The sequence below is a fragment of the Cupressus sempervirens genome, chromosome 6, assembly GCF_028749045.1.
Source record: "Cupressus sempervirens isolate cs-2001-9-10 chromosome 6, ASM2874904v1, whole genome shotgun sequence".
In the NCBI taxonomy this organism is placed as follows: domain Eukaryota; kingdom Viridiplantae; phylum Streptophyta; class Pinopsida; order Cupressales; family Cupressaceae; genus Cupressus; species Cupressus sempervirens.
Window position 1 is genome coordinate 177,726,892 of NC_143123.1, and position 16,284 is coordinate 177,743,175.

Genomic DNA, 16,284 nt, shown 5'->3' on the forward strand with positions numbered 1-16,284 from the left:
TCTAATATTTAGGTGTAGTCTAGAATAGAATGTTTCTATCCTATTCGACTCCCCTCTTTGCATATATAGATCATTTGATATCTGATTAATTAGTCAAGTATTCTGCCATTTACATTTGTAACATGGTATTAGAGAAAATACTTTAAATTTTTTCAAAAAATTTATAATTTCTATTGAAATTATTTGTTAAGATTTTTCAAAATTATTTTTGATCTTTCAAAAACAACCCGGCTAGGGTTTCTATTCATACAACAAATCGCGGGTTGGCAAAATCGGACCACTCTGCCCTAACCACGACTTCAACAACATGCGGGTTTCTACTGCCCGATTTTCTACAAATCACGATTTGGCCGCTGGATTTTTCACTAGATTCCACTTGTTTTGTGGCCGGATTAGTCTGCAAATCGCAGATTTCCCCTCTGTGATTTTTTTTTTGAAAATAAAATCTGTCACTTCCATGCAATTTTCTAGACATCCCATGCGTTTTTGCAACTCGTTTCTTGATTGTCATTTTCAAACGGCTCTGCAACATCACCATCTAGTTCACGACTGTTGTTTCAATGACTGCAACAGAACCGACGTTTTTTGGAGCCGAAAAACGCTTGAAACAAACTGGTTTATCGTCTGTCGTGATCTTTGCTAAAAGGTTGTTTTTTTCTTACCATCCCTCTCGACTCTCTTTGCCATTCTTTTTTGAAAATTCGACTCCCCAATCTGACGGCTAGGGTTTTTCCCAAAACCCTAATTTTTGGGGTTGGAAAAACTATTTTGAATACATATTCTTGGTCGGTTTTTTGAGATCTCAAATGTGTTGTCAAATTTTTTTGGGTGCCTCAATTTTTATGCCTCGATTTTTGAGCTAGCGGATCCAAGTTCTGACAGGATATTAACTCTGGGTTTTTCGAGCTCTCTTATGGGTACTCTGATTTTTTGAGGTCTTTCATTTTCTCACCTCGAAGTCTATGTAATTTGAGATATTCACATATTATGAGCCTCTGTATTAGCAGCATTAGAAGTTAGACTCAATTAAAAAGCAAGCCAATGCTGCCCAACACTCAGAGCAGAAAGAATCTATCTACCATGCCTTTATGGCCAGCATACCTGCAGATCATGTGAAATCTTCTGCCTAGCGCAAATTTCGGTGCCTCTCGACATTTCAATCACAGGCATGATTGGTTTGTTGAATTAACTCCCTATTCTGACTTAGTAATCTTTGGAGGCAACGAAGAATACAATATTTTTGGCAAGGGCAATGTTCAAATTCAGTCCGGAGGAAGAAGACTGATGTTCCTCAATGTATGTTATGTTCCTGGCATGAAACATAATCTTTTGTCTGTTAGTCAGATTATGAAGCACCCCCCTCAGTTGGATGTCGTTTTCAGTGGAAGTAAGTGTTCAATTATTGATCGTGCTTATCGCACTACACTTGTCGGTCTTCAGGATCATGGTATTTATAGGCTTGTAGATTCAGGCGATTCCCTTGAGCATGCCTTCATTGCAAAATCATCCGCTCTCAGCAACCTCTAGCATCTGCGATACAATCACCTGAACATTGAATATCTAGCACAACTTGCTTAGGACAATTTACTCCATGGCCTACCTGATATCCAGACCTAGAACCATCGCATTTGCAGACCTTGCCAAGCAAGGAAGCAATATAGGACACCATTTAAGGATGGTGAATCATGGAGGGCATCTAAAGTACTCCAGCTGGTCCACGCTAATGTATATGGTCCTATGAATACTCCTCATATTATTAGGAATAGGTACTTCTTACTCTTTGTGGATGATTTCAGTCGCAAAATGTGGGTATATTTTCTTAAGCAAAAATCAAATGCTTTTCCTATATTTCAGCAGTTTAAAACCCTAGTAGAAAAAGAGTTTGGTTCCCCCATCCGTACTTAGGACCAATAATGGGGGGGAATTTTGTTCTTCTTTCTCTGCCTTCTGTACTACTCATGGCAGTAAATGTCAATTCACCACACCTCACACCCCTTAGCAAAACGATGTTGTAGAGCGTCGAAACCGTACCATCACAGAAATGGCTAGGGCTATACTAGAACATAGAAATGTTCCCAGAAAATATTCGACAAAAGTAGTATCCACAGCTGTCTACCTTCTTAACCAATCACCCACCCTTGCAATTAACCATAAGATTCTTGAGGAAGCCTGATCTGGTCGCAAACCTAGGATCAACCATTTGAAAGTTTTTGGCTCTCTAGCATATGTATGGATTCCCAATGCCAAACGCACTAAGTTGGATTCCAAAAGCCAGAAACTCATGTTTATAGGATACAATCACACACATAAGGCCTACAGATTGATTGATGTAAACACTGATCGTTTAATCTCCAGTCTTGATGTTGTGTTTGATGAGGAACTTGGACCATTTCAGCTCTCTGCCTGCCTGCCGCATTCTGAGATTCAGTCTTCAGCAATCTCCGACTTGGGTCCTTCTATCTTATATGAGTCATATGATGTTACTGATACACCACCTCAGCCACCTCTAGATAATATAGCTCCTGCTCCTGCTCCTCATCCAACTATTCCGACAGCATCTGATATTGGCTCTACTCTTCGGCCAAAATGGTGGGCTCAAACGATTAGTGATCTTCATCTCGATGAACTCATTAAGGGTAGAACCTCCAGAAATAAGAGCATTCAGCACAACACAGTTAATGTTGCTCTTATGGCCAACATCCACCGTATCCCTGAACCCCAAACATGCAAAGGCCAAAGGAATTCCAGAATGGGAATAGGCAGTGGATGCTGAGCTTCAGAGTCTTCAAAAGAATCACACCTGGGTTCTTTCAGATCTCCCTCCTAGGAAGAAACCCATTAGCTATAAATGGGTCTATAAGGTCAAGTACCATGTAGATGGTACCTTCGACAAATACAAAGCCAGACTTGTTGCTCGAGGATTCACCCAGCGCGAAAGAATTGACTATTAGGAGACGTTTTCCCTGACAGCCAACATGAGCACTATTCGCCTTCTTCTTGCCATTACAGCTCAATATGGTTCGAAAGTTCATCAGATGGATGTGAAGAGTTTTTTTTCTCAATGGTGAATTACTCGAAGAAGTCTACATGATGCAGCCCCCAAGTTTCAAGGTTGGCAGTTCATAACCAAAAGTATGTAGACTCCAGAAGGCCCTCTATGGTCTTAAAGAGGCCCCTCGGGCTTGGTACATAAAGATTGATTAGTACATGGTTGCTCAAGGATTTCAGCATAGCCCGTTAGATAGTAATCTGTATATTAAACGCTCTGGTAATGATATTCTTTTTCTTGTTGTCTATGTAGATGATTTGATCATTACTAGGAGTTCAGAACATTTGATTTTAGAAATCAAACAGGATCTATGCAGAACTTTCGATGACAAATCTCGGATTGCTTCATTATTGTTTAGGTATTGAGGTTTGGCAGACTGACAATAGTATTCTTTTGTCTCAGTCCAAGTATGCCAAAAATTTGCTTGACAGGTTTCGAATGCAGGATTGCAAACCTACCTCCACTCCTATGGAGACTAGTCTAAAATTGTCCGCACAATCTGATTCTCCTCCTGTAGATGAAACACTCTTCAAGCAACTAGTAGTTAGTCTCATCTACCTTACTACTACTAGACCTAATATCAGTTTTGCAGTCAGCTACATCTCACAGTTCATGACGAACCCCAAGACTGATCATTAGAATGCAACAAAACATGTGTTGCACTATGTACATGGTACTATAGATTATGGTCTTCTTTACACAAGGAGTACTACTCCTCAGCTCAGTGGATTCACCAATTCCAATTGGGCCAGCTTAGTTGATGACAGGAAATCTACTTCTAGCTATGTGTTTAGTATCGGATCTGCAGCAGTTACCTGGACCAGTAAGAAGCAACAGGCACAGGCACTCTCCTCTATAGAAGCAGAATATAGAGGAGCTGTCAAGGCAGCTTGTGAAGCAGTTTGGCTCCATTAGATGCTTGCAGATATGCATATTCCTCAAGTAGGTCCGACTTCTTTGTTTTCAGACAATCAAGGAGTACTCAAACTTGCCAAGAACCCAGTGTTTCATGAACGAACCAAGCACATAGAGCTTCATTGCCATTACATCCGATAGTTAGTAGAAGATGGATCTATTCAGTTACTCTATGTTCCTACCTCAGAGCAACCAACAGATATTTTCACAAAACCCCTTGGTCCTGACAAGTTTGTTAAATTCAGGGGATCTATTGGTGTATTAAATAGATTGAGCATTGAGGGGGGTATTAGAATAATCTTTATGTTTCTTTTTAATGCTCACTATTGTATCTTATTGTATCTTTGTAAATATTAGAATGTTTCTACTATTTAGGTGTAGTCTAGAATAGAATGTTTCTATTCTATTCAACTCCCCTCTTTGTATATATAGATCATTTGATCTCTAATTAATTAGTCAAGTATTCTGCCATTTACATTTGTAACAACACCACCCTACGGCCTTCCAATCACCCCATACAGTCCTCCCAATCTCAACCGTATGACCCTCAGTATCAACCGTATAGCTTCCTAGTCCTGACCGTATGGCCTCCTAGTTCAACCGTACAGCCTCCTAGTTCAACCGTACAACCCCCCAGTCTTCACTACACTAACTAGCAACTACTACCGTACGGCTCAAACACTCCCTCCAAGTCGTACATTGCCTCCAGTTTCATGCCCTCGAACTGAGACGAAATTTGGTATACAGAGGATTCATGTCTTCACTACAAGGATCAGAACATTGCATCCTATTCAACCCTTGTTGAACCCCTTACTTAGCCCTTTTGTGTCTTCGCCTGGGTGTCCCCTAGAAGACAACCTTACTCCTACATTGGCCATATGTGACCTCAACTCCCCGAGTCTCTTGATCACTCTTAATCACCATTGTGCCACTCCTTGAATGCCCAAAACTCCCACAGCTCCCCTTGCTCAAATATGCATGCTACCTAAGCAATGCATTGCACCATTGCATTGAGAATCACTGTAACTCCATCATCGAACAATATATCCACCCATAGTGACTTAGACCAATGAGTCCTACTTTGCTCACTACACAAACTACCAAAGTATACTCAACACTACCAAAGCACCTCAAAACATCCCTAAGTTCTCAAGTCCAACCTTGCATACTACCATAGCATGCCCTGGTCTCCACGACTTAGCATCCCATGTTGGTTTCCCCCAGCTCGCCATGAACCTTGAAGCACCAACCTTGTTCCCTACAAAGTTGCTAACTGCCTTAGCCAAGCACTGAATTGAACCATTAAGCCTTGACTGCCTCGACATCGTGTCTATGTCTACATGCCCCATTGGTGAACACCTTGTTACTCATGCATCCTGATGGAACCTTAAAATTTGCAGAATTTTAAATTTCCAGATACAATACTAAAGGAGAATCTTTATGTATGTATGTGTAAATGCAAACTCATCACAAGTTGTGTAAATCTTGAAGAGTTAGTTGTTCATGTTCAAAACCTACAGGAAGCATGTTAGAAGATTGTTGTTCATATTGTTGTGGGATAAATCAAAATCATCTCTTAAATACCCACTATTTTATGGAGGTCTACAGATCAATACAGAATTCAGAAATTTGCAGATTTACACTTGTCTGGTACATCAGACGCAAGAAATCCATTCCAATCAAAGTTGCTTGGGTTAAAGACATATTTGAAGACTAAAGCCAATCTATCACCGGAAGAAAAAAGTTTGTTGTTGTTGTCTGAAGAATCATGCTTGCATTTTAATATAGAGGGAACAATGACAATAAAATGCATTATAATTTGCTATTACATGTAAAAAATATTTCCTATTTGCAAAGATATTGGATATGGGAAGATACAGAAGTCCAACTTGGAGACAATTACCAAGTGGTTGTGCGGAAGATTTGAACCATAGCATATTCTCAAGATTTCTCTGTAGAGTAAAATCTATGATTAGAGACCTGAATATCTCAAAAGTTGATGTATATAAAAGATGTCTGCAAAAAACTTATAGTGATAATATATCCTCCTCCATCATATGATGACAAGTGCACTTGTGTGAGTAAAACAACAATAATCAACACATATGCTTAAGCAATAATTATTCATATCCAGCTTGATATGTTTTGGAAGGACCTGACAATATAAAAGGAAAAGGCATTGTTGAAAAAAGACACTAGATAGGGCAATGATGCCATCAAGTGCATATTACAGTTCACACATATGAGAATTTATTGAGTTTCATCTTGAAGAGACTGAGATGAAGATTGTCCAATAGCAAATAAGTTACTGTTAGAGATTATATACCCGGTACCGTATAGAGTTTTTACAACACTGGATGTCATTATTCCTAAGAAATTTGGAGGTTAAACTTCATGATAATGGAGAAGCCATGAATTATGTGAAGCCCGATATTGATATCAATACCAGATGTTAATCATGTAGAAACAACTATCGACGTCCTGTATGGACATAAACTTTTCAAAGTCTGGAATATTATTTTCATGGTAATGTGATTTCAATAGTGCCTTCCATACACATGCGATGCCTTCTGCACACAATTTTCTTCAGAAGTTGCAAGTGCTAGAATCGAAGACTATACCACCAAAGGGAGAATCCCATATATAACACTTAGAAGCCAAAGTGATTAAGCGGCGGATTAATCTCCAGCTATAGTTTATCAAGATACCATAAATATTTAAAAGGGCTCGGGCAGCAATTATGAAGGGGTTCGATGCATTTTGCAATATAATGAAGGTTAATAATCTTACAAATTAAAATCTGGTTATGTGCCGGCATATTCAAAATAAATCTGAAGAGGTGTGATTAAGTGTTTCCAAATAAAATGACATTTCACTTGAAAAGTCATGTCTCCCTTATACCTAAAATATAAATAAGGGGTATGCTATTTGTAAAAGACAGATTCAAAAACCCTCAGATTCATATTCAAGAGAAAGTATTTTATATTTATTATTGTATGGAGGGATAAGGAGCAACATTATCACTTTGTAATATAAATTCTATTATTTTATTTTTTATAATAAAATAAAATGTCTTTTGTTTATTATTAAAGGCATGGAGATTTAAACTGCAAATGAATCGTCCTTTGTAATTTCTTTTGGAATTCTGTATACAATTTAAATGTCAGATAAGTGGACATGGTCATTTATAATTTAAATTCGATCATCACAAATAGTGTGAAATATTTAATTATTTCCGCATTTGTGTCCAGTTTGTCTCCCTACCAGAGGAGTTAAAGTTCAATCTAGATTAATTTAAGATTGCATATATATTTGATCTGTCGCATCTTGATTATTTAATTGTTGACAGTTCAAGTGCTTCAGAACATTATAAAGTTGTACATGAAAATTCACTAAAGTTGACTCTATTGCCCAGATGAGCAAAGGCATTGGTCTTTTCATTATTGAAGTCAAAAAATCGATAACTTTCTTCCTACAAGCATCAAATCCATTATTAACAAACCTTATACAAAACATTCAAACACTCAGCATCCAGTTTTCATTTTAATTGAGTTCGAGGACCTTGCCAGCCAGAGAACTCCAAAGCTTAAATTCGCTCTAGAAAAGCTCTAAACCAAGTGATTAGGTTCGAGGAGAAGGTCTACCCGCCTAGGTGTAGCAGAGCCTGATGGGCAGAACTGATTGCGGAATCCTATCAAAGAAGTGGCAAGGTCTTGGATTTCCAATCTGCTATTTTGGGAACCAACACATCCATTGCACTCAGACCAACCCTTCATGTATATACACAATCTTATTGGATTCCTTTCCAATGCACACCTACTTGAGGACCAAGCCCTTGTCCCATGCCCTTGTTCCATGATTCACCCAATCCCTTTAACGTTGTATTCTACTTCCAACTCAGCTACACCTTCATAGCCGCTCCTATGAATCACTTCACCCATTTCAATCATGCACCACAAGCCATCAGTTCTTGCCATCCATCACAACCCACCTCTTCGAGTGATGCCACACACACAACCTCTTTAGTCTCTTGACCCAGATCTGCCTCATGGCTCAGCTCACCTTGAGCACTTCCCTAGAACACCATATCCTGATTGCCACACTGCAGCCCTTGAGATACCTTATCCCAATGCAAATCTAAAACCACCAAGTAATCTAGATGTGCACCCAGTACAACACCCCTTTGATATTGCTAAGCATAGATAATTGGCACAAGGCCTCACCTACTCCACACCTATGTGCACCCATCTTGGCCACACAAGCCCATACTCCTAGAGCTTCATCCTCTAAATCGATAGCTCCTTACACTACCAATCATGGGCAACACTTTCTATGTGCAATGTGCCAGATTGAATGGCATTATCCTCCTCTAAAAGATTCAAAATAACATATGCATTTTTTGCAAGGAAGCCCTAGCAGAGATATTATTGCTACAAAAAAGGCAAGAGCATTCAACTTACCTACTTTCTGTTGCCATCTTATCTAAGATACTAAATTCCTCTAAAATGCCTAGAATCTGATTCCAATTCTTTCTAGATTGTTGTTGGGTTTCGACAAGGTCCCTCCCAAGTGGAATTTGAGAGAACCCACAAGCACCCAAGGTTGTGGTGACCCATCAAAAGGCCTCGCATGCCATTTTATTCAAAGCTAAAAACTTGTAAAAACTCTAATTTCAACCATTAAGCATGCATTTGGTAATTCGATGATATCTCATATTTCATATTTCATTTGGTCATTTAGATGCAGCTTGTCCAAGTTTTTGTAGACGAACAAGAGGCAGCTCTTCTACATGACATGGGCAAAGCGAGTGGCATGGCTAATGGTTCAAATGAAGTTGAAGTGGAACCAAATGTTGACCTTGATTCCTATGATGATGATGAAGATGAGCTTGAATATTAAATATGACCTATGGCTTGTAATTTGAATTTTCATTATGCAATGACATTTTGAGACTTTTGCAAATTATGAATATAATGTATGAGGTATGTATAGTTGTATTGGCAATCACAGATTTATGAGTATCACACTTCTAACTTATTATTAATACAATGTGTTTGAAGCTATGTTCCCCGAGGACACGTACCCGACCTAAAACCAGGAGTTTTGGAAACGGGGACGTCTCGAGGATGGGGGGGCGGTTATGGGACATCCCCAGCTGTCCTCAAAAAGGGCAAATTACCAGGGGATGTCCCTGAAACTTGGGGATGGCTGGGGGAAAAAAGGCCGTCCCCGATATGGAAAGGGGACGCCTAGACGTCCCCCAACCGTATCGGGTATAGCCAGCCATCCCCAATTTTTTTAAATTTTTTTTATGCAAAAAAATTAGTGAAAATAAAAAATAATTTTAAGGCTCCTTACTAGGTCACCGAGGTTGGCCCCACCCCTCCAAATCTGGTAGAGGTAGAATAAGAGTACCAGTCTGCTTCATTTTTCTATGTTATGTTTGTAATGTTAAACGTCAACATGATTATGATACATTGATACTTATTACTTTATGGCAGCCCTCTAGCCTTTGGGCATATAGCTTTAGGCATATCTAGATTTAGATTTTCAGATTTATCATGTTTATCATTATGATATTGTTCACTATTATCGATATGCATTTTGACAATTGAGTACTGAAATCAGATATTATTTCCTAGATGGCATTCAAATGTTGTATGTTATGATTCTATAGTGTTTAAATGACATGCCTTTTGCTTAGTTTCATATGAATGACATGTATATTTTCAAATTTCAATGTATATTTTAAAAATTTCCCTATCTATATAGCCATCCCCATTTGCTGTCGCCCCCCCCCCTCGGTCCCCATAATTGCCAAAAAAAATTGCCGTCCAAGAAACCCGTCCAGCCATCCCCCGCCGTCCCTATACCGGAAACTCAGGGGAACATAGGTTTGAAGTTTTGAACCAATGATGAATGAACATTGAACATGTTACATGTATGAATCTATGATTTATATATAAATTTATAATTTTATAATAAATCAATACGTGTGTGTATATATATAATCTATTAATATAAATATATTTGAAAACATCTATATATGCATCCACAGAACCTGAACCGACCCCAAAAGAATTGCCAAACCTGCAAATCCAAATCTGTATCAAAACCAAGATCAGTAACTAAGCATATTATCTACCCATTGCTTTTATTTCCTTACAGGGGTTTTCCACTAGAAGTTCTTTTATTAACGATGGCTATGTAAGTATTATAAAATACTATATTTTTGAAACCTTCAAATTGGCCTTAGTACTCAAACAACTTGGTAAATCCCTTGATAGAGAGTCTTCGGGCACTTGTTCTTGTAATTAATGCCTCCTATTTTTTGAAATAAAAATTTCTGATTTTAAAGTCCATAAAGAAAGGAAATGCAATGCTTTCTACTTCTGTCTATTGTTCTCATATTTCTCTCTTGTTCTCATTTGCAATGGAATTTTGAAACATTCAATATATAACATAGTGAAACGGATAGTGTATAGAATCAACAAGAAATCTAATGTCAAATCAAATTCATACTGCATAACATCAAAAGATAGTTTGACTACAAATAATGCAGACGTGTGGAAAGCCTATTTGAACATAATTTATAAACAACAATCCACACAGGAAGTTTAAGGTCTAATTTCATGCTCCAAACAAGGATCCAAGGAGTCTATATTGAGGCAAGCCCACTTATCAGCACCATTCACTTGCAGACCTGTAAGAGCAGAATTTATTGACCTCAATGCCTTTCTAAATTCAGAAATACCTCATAAATCCCTGCTGCAGCAATTCCATCCATTCCCCATACACCAAAGTAATTCATATAAATAAAACTTCTTTTACCCTCCAAAGTGGTCCAGATATGTAGGAACCCTTAGACACCTCCAAAGGACGATTTTGCAGCATTCAAATGCAGGAAAATACCTCTCAAATTCCCATGAGCCAATGCCCAACATGGGAGCTGCCTGCAAGGGTCAAGTTGAGAGCTAGGAAATTAAATATCAAACTAGAACCAGCATATTATATAGGCATCCTCATCACCTAGCCCCAAGATAACCTTTGAGACAATAACCAGATATAATATCTTATATAGGCATTCTTGAATCTGTAGATATAATAGCATTACTTCATTTTCTTCAAGGTATTCAAAAGTAGAGACAACTTCCTTTCGAAGAGTGACTTTCAATAAATTGGAATCTGCAAAACTTCTTACAAGTTTTTATGCCCTAAGAGCTTTTTATTATCCCTCCATTATGTGGACATCGCTATCGCTACCTTACTGGAGTAAATGAATTCTACAATGGTGATCATAGCTTTTGCTTACTCCAATGAAACTGGATGAGAACAATCATGTTCACAAAATCACTTCACCATATCCCACTTCTTCTCCACATTAAGACTGGCCATTACCAGAAGATCATTAGACATTATTATTGGCTGATTATTTCCTAGCATATTGGTAAGATCTGCTCAATGTGACCAAGATCATGGAATGGCATCTTTGTTTGTTAGACAATGTAGTTGTATGCCACAAAATTTTGATCATCTGTCAAAGTACCCTTCACCATAACTCTGTCCCATTGGGTGTCAAAAATATTAGGAACCAATGAAGTTGTTATCCACGTGTTACCCCGTCTTTACCATAGGTATTGTTGTAGCACCAGAAATTACATCCTGTACAAAGTCGGGACATGAACATAACCTGAAACCTTTAACCTTCAATTCTTGCAGGGAAATGAAACACACCTGACACCTAACTGCATTTACCAAAATGTACTCTTTTTAATATAATAATATTTAAATTTTGTTCACAAGACAACCTACAAATTACATGGTATTGCCTTTATCTTCAATGTCCATCATGAAAATGGTTAGAAATGTTGTCCAATCCTCCAAATGGATAACTAAGATGCATTCAAAAGATCATATGAAGCTTGCCACTCATGTAAATTCTAGATTCCAACAAGAGATACTGCCCTAAGTGATGACACTTACCCTTTGTTGATCCTATTGCAATCCAGAAAACATTCATTGCAGATGGCAAGATGAATACAATCAGCAGAAATAAAAGAAAAACTTACTAACCAGAAATGGATTCAAACAACTTTTACAAATTCAACATTGTCTTCACATAAGACTCTAATATGATCCATCAGATAGAAGTTGTGGTTTCTGAAGTTACCTAAATACATATGAATGGAATTGTAGAAAAGTATTGAACTAAGTTGCTGGTGTTGGTATAATTATGATTTACAAATACAGCCATTCCTATCAATTACTTTTTGGTTTAAAAGTACAGCCATTCTTACCAATTGCTTTTACCCTGGGTTTAGTACAGCTTGTGTAAAGCGATAGTAAGAATATTAAAATATATAGCCAAATAATAAACATTTCAAGTTAGGATCATTACTTTATGTTTTTAGGTTGTATTGTTTGTGCCTCAAAAAGTTTGAGTTCACCATTTAATTTAATTGTTAAACTTGAAACCAGCTGAGTTCCTCCCTAGTATGGCTCAGGCTTGCCTTGAATGTGGCCTGGTTTTTGCGAGGCAGAGTAGTACCCTGCCCAGGCAAGCCCCAGGCTGTTTTATATTTTGAAACCACCCAGGATCATTTGTCCCGGCCCCCAGGTATCCTATCCAGGAACAAACCCAGGCTGTATCCGTACAACATACCAAGAGGAAAAGTGGAAAACAAATACAGGATATTTCAAATTGCAAAACAGCTCCAGTCAATAACCTGTTTTGTACTCGGTCTGTTTCTGATGTCATAGCCTTAGATACTGAATAGCTGGTCAAAGCTACATAACACATGTAAACAAGAATAACTATTGACAATTTATATGTGAACAAGTCAATGCAAATGAAGTTTTAAAGTATTTATTCTCTAACCACTTCTAATCACTAGCAATAACCTCAAGTTTTAACCTGTTGGCAGGATAGTTTGAAAGCAGAAAAAAAAAATTACCTGTTTGTGGCCTTCACATGACACTAAAGCAATGCAACCTTCAGGTTCCATTGTAGTTTGACAAAGTGTAGGAAGAGAGAACTGAATAGAAAGAAAGGGCCTGCCATCAACAAGTAAAATATGATTGCCTTTACAACCATCCAATAATGAATGAGGTATACTAAATGTTAACTTCAGCATCAACCACATACCGTTCTTCATCCTGCCCAGTAATGGACAAAATGTGAGACAGAAGCTGTTGAAACTGTTTTTTATATGCTACTGGTGTTTCCGCAAGGTACCTGCAGAAACATGTTATGTCCCCTCCTTTTTGAAATAGGATTTTATCATAAATATTAAATATTAAAGAATAAAAATAAAATACAACATAGTTATAATTTAGTTAAGTTTATTGAATGACAATGGTCAAAAGGCATGGAAAAAGTTGCGACTCCTTCAAACATGAGATGTAAAAGGGAGAAATGAACTTCATTTAAAAAGGGTCAGAGTGTAATGGTCCTCCTCAAATTTGCTCTCAAAAAAAATGCCGATGAAAGCTCAAGGAATTTCATCAAACAATTCACATGCAAGGGACGTATGACTGATATAGTATTTCAGCTAGCTTAAAAAACTCTTTTTTCAATTTGCATCAATGAGAATCTTGTGCTAGAAGACTCCAAATGCACTACACAATGGCCTAACATGAGTGTGCTACTAATTTTGACAATATTCAATGCATATATATGATCTAAGCATGAGAAATGAACACCTACAGCCAACTGGCATTTTTACAAACAGTTGGTATGCAAACTAACTAGCTGATAAATAATGATATTGAATTGCTTAAATGACACCAGCAACTATTATCTTCTTAATTTGCAATGAAATTTCTAATACAATGCTCATGAAATATGGCCAAGACTTTTGGCATTCACATGGATTACAAAATGATAATGCTGGTATAATGCACACTTACAGCTGAAACTTATAACACCCTAAAAAACAATACTAACAAAGGAACTTGGTTGTAGATGGCTGTAATAATTTCTTTCAATGCTGCCCCTTCTGCTTTGCTTTTCCGATTTGCTTTTTTGACTGCTTTTTCGGATCTGCTTTTTGAACTGTTTTTACGGATTGCTTTTTCAGCCTGCTTTTTCGGTTCCGCTTTTTCAGGCTGCTTTTTCGTATCTGCTTTTTCGGACTGCTACCCTGTTGAATTTCAACACCATATCTTTCAATAGCGTCAAGATTTTCAGCTTGAAGGGATTTCGTCCTTCAAACTATTGAGACATAATCACAAGAAAATTTCCCAATTTCTTTGATATTTCCAACCATGAATAAATGAGAGCTATCCTCTTCCTTTTAATCCCTTCCTCACTTGCTCCACGCTTCCGTCTTGCCAATGTGGGATAATACATGAGTTTTAATATTACTTCTTTTTTTCCTTTTACAAAGTCCATGTATGTACTCAAAAGGGGGACTCTTGATTTTTTTTTATAAAGTGACTTTATGAAACATTATAATATTTAATTTAAATAGTCACTTTACCGTTGTAACTTCGAACATTAAAATAATATACCAAATAAACTCAAAATCCCACATATAATAGCTCATCAAAAAGAGCCCAACAAAACGCATCTCATCCTCTCACTGAAAATTGAAGGCACTGCATCCCCCTATTGGCTTACTAAAAATAGTAAGTCTTTCCGAAAACCCAACAAACGAACTCCGTTAGGCCTGTAATTAAATTTGACTAGGCCAAATAACCTCAGGATCCCTTTTGAAGTCCTGGTTAGCCCTCGAGACCATACAAGAATGGGCTAACGACAACATACCTCCAAACTGGCTAAGTGGGGGACATTACACAGAGAGGAAGGAAGAGAAGGGAAGGTGTCAATTGAGAAAGAACGGAAAAGAAAAAAGGTATGACAAAAGAAAACAAGGAAGTGACTCCTTCGAAAGGAAAAAGTTACGAAGTGTTGTGAGTCTTTCAAAGAGTGATAATTATGAAAGGTTGCGACTCTTTCAAAAGACAGAAATGATGAAGGATTGTGACTCTTCCGAAGGGTGGTAATTGTGGAAAGGTTGTGACCATTGCAAAGGGAAGACATGATGAAAAGGTGTCTGTCTTGTCCAAAACAAAAAGATATAACAGGGAGAAGGTGTTATTTGAGGAGGATATCCAAGGGTGATTGCAAATTATCGTTCCTGTTAAGGGAACACTTAAAGGAGAATAGTTCAATCAAGCAGCAGCAACTATAAGAGCAGATTGACCCCTAGCACATGTGTGTGTCTTATATAGACACACACACACACACATACATCTATATGCATACATATATGTGTGTGCACGTGTGTGTGTGTATGTATAAGCAATCAGATCAGTAAATCATTGCTTATTGCAGTCTGTACCATTACTGCTCAATTGTCGTACACATAAATATGTATATGTGATGTATTTTTTGACATATGGGCTATAATATATGCATTTTAATGCATTTGATGAATAATGTTTAATGGATTAATATTGGCAATTATGTGGGAATCATAGTTAAAAAACTTGGACTTGGCAATAACTTGGCCAGCCCCAAAAAATTGAAAAACACATAATCCAAAAATCTAGTGTAAAAATTGGCAATAAATAAGCACTTTATCGAACTTTTGAAAATATATAATTTCTTAAAGTATTTTATTAATATATAATTAGTAGATAAGTTTGTCATTTGCATAAAATTTATTTCATCAATCTTAATAGTAATTGATTTATTTTGTATTTAATAAAATTTAATGTTTTTTATTATAAATCTATTAAAATACTAAATTATAATCTATTAAATACAAAATTAGTAAATAAATTTACAAATAATGGTCAAAATTGCACGTTAAACACATTTAAGATTTCCATAGTAAATGAATTTTTATTTTACTAAAATATATATACGTTTACATACAAATCACAATTTACATTTACATTTATTTTACTAAAACTCCTAAAATATATTAGTAAACTATAAATTCATAAAATTCCTAAAAGATATTACAAAATGCATTTGCATTAATATGTATAGTAATTATCTATTTTATCACCTAGGTCAAGAGAAGTCGTCTCTTGGGTGGACCTGAAGAAATAGTTGCAATTTGTTGCTTTTGTTTGTGAATGAATACAAAACCACATACCCAAACAATAATATTTATTAAAACAAAACCCAAAAATGCAAATGATAGTTCCCAATGACATTTTCAACAAATTTTTACTTTTTCAGTGAGTTTAAACTTGTTGTCGAGTTATACTATAACTATATTGCAACCTTTTTTCTTCCGCGATATCTTGCCAGATCGTTGATCTATTGCCTATTTTTTCAACCATGTATGGAATTTCTAGAATTT

General features: G+C 36.9%; 1 protein-coding gene across 1 annotated transcript in view; it reads right to left on the bottom strand.

Moving 5' to 3' along the window:
- LOC149551825 (neurochondrin family protein) overlaps positions 1 to 16,284 on the bottom strand; it is a 255,668-nt gene that overhangs the window by 62,038 nt on the left and 177,346 nt on the right. Inside the window, exons 12-13 of the mRNA XM_089787327.1 lie at positions 13,110 to 13,199; positions 12,919 to 13,018 (exon numbers count right to left, since the gene is read on the bottom strand). Of these exons, the coding sequence (XP_089643453.1) occupies positions 12,919 to 13,018; positions 13,110 to 13,199 (190 nt within the window). The remainder of the gene's footprint in view (positions 1 to 12,918; positions 13,019 to 13,109; positions 13,200 to 16,284) is intronic.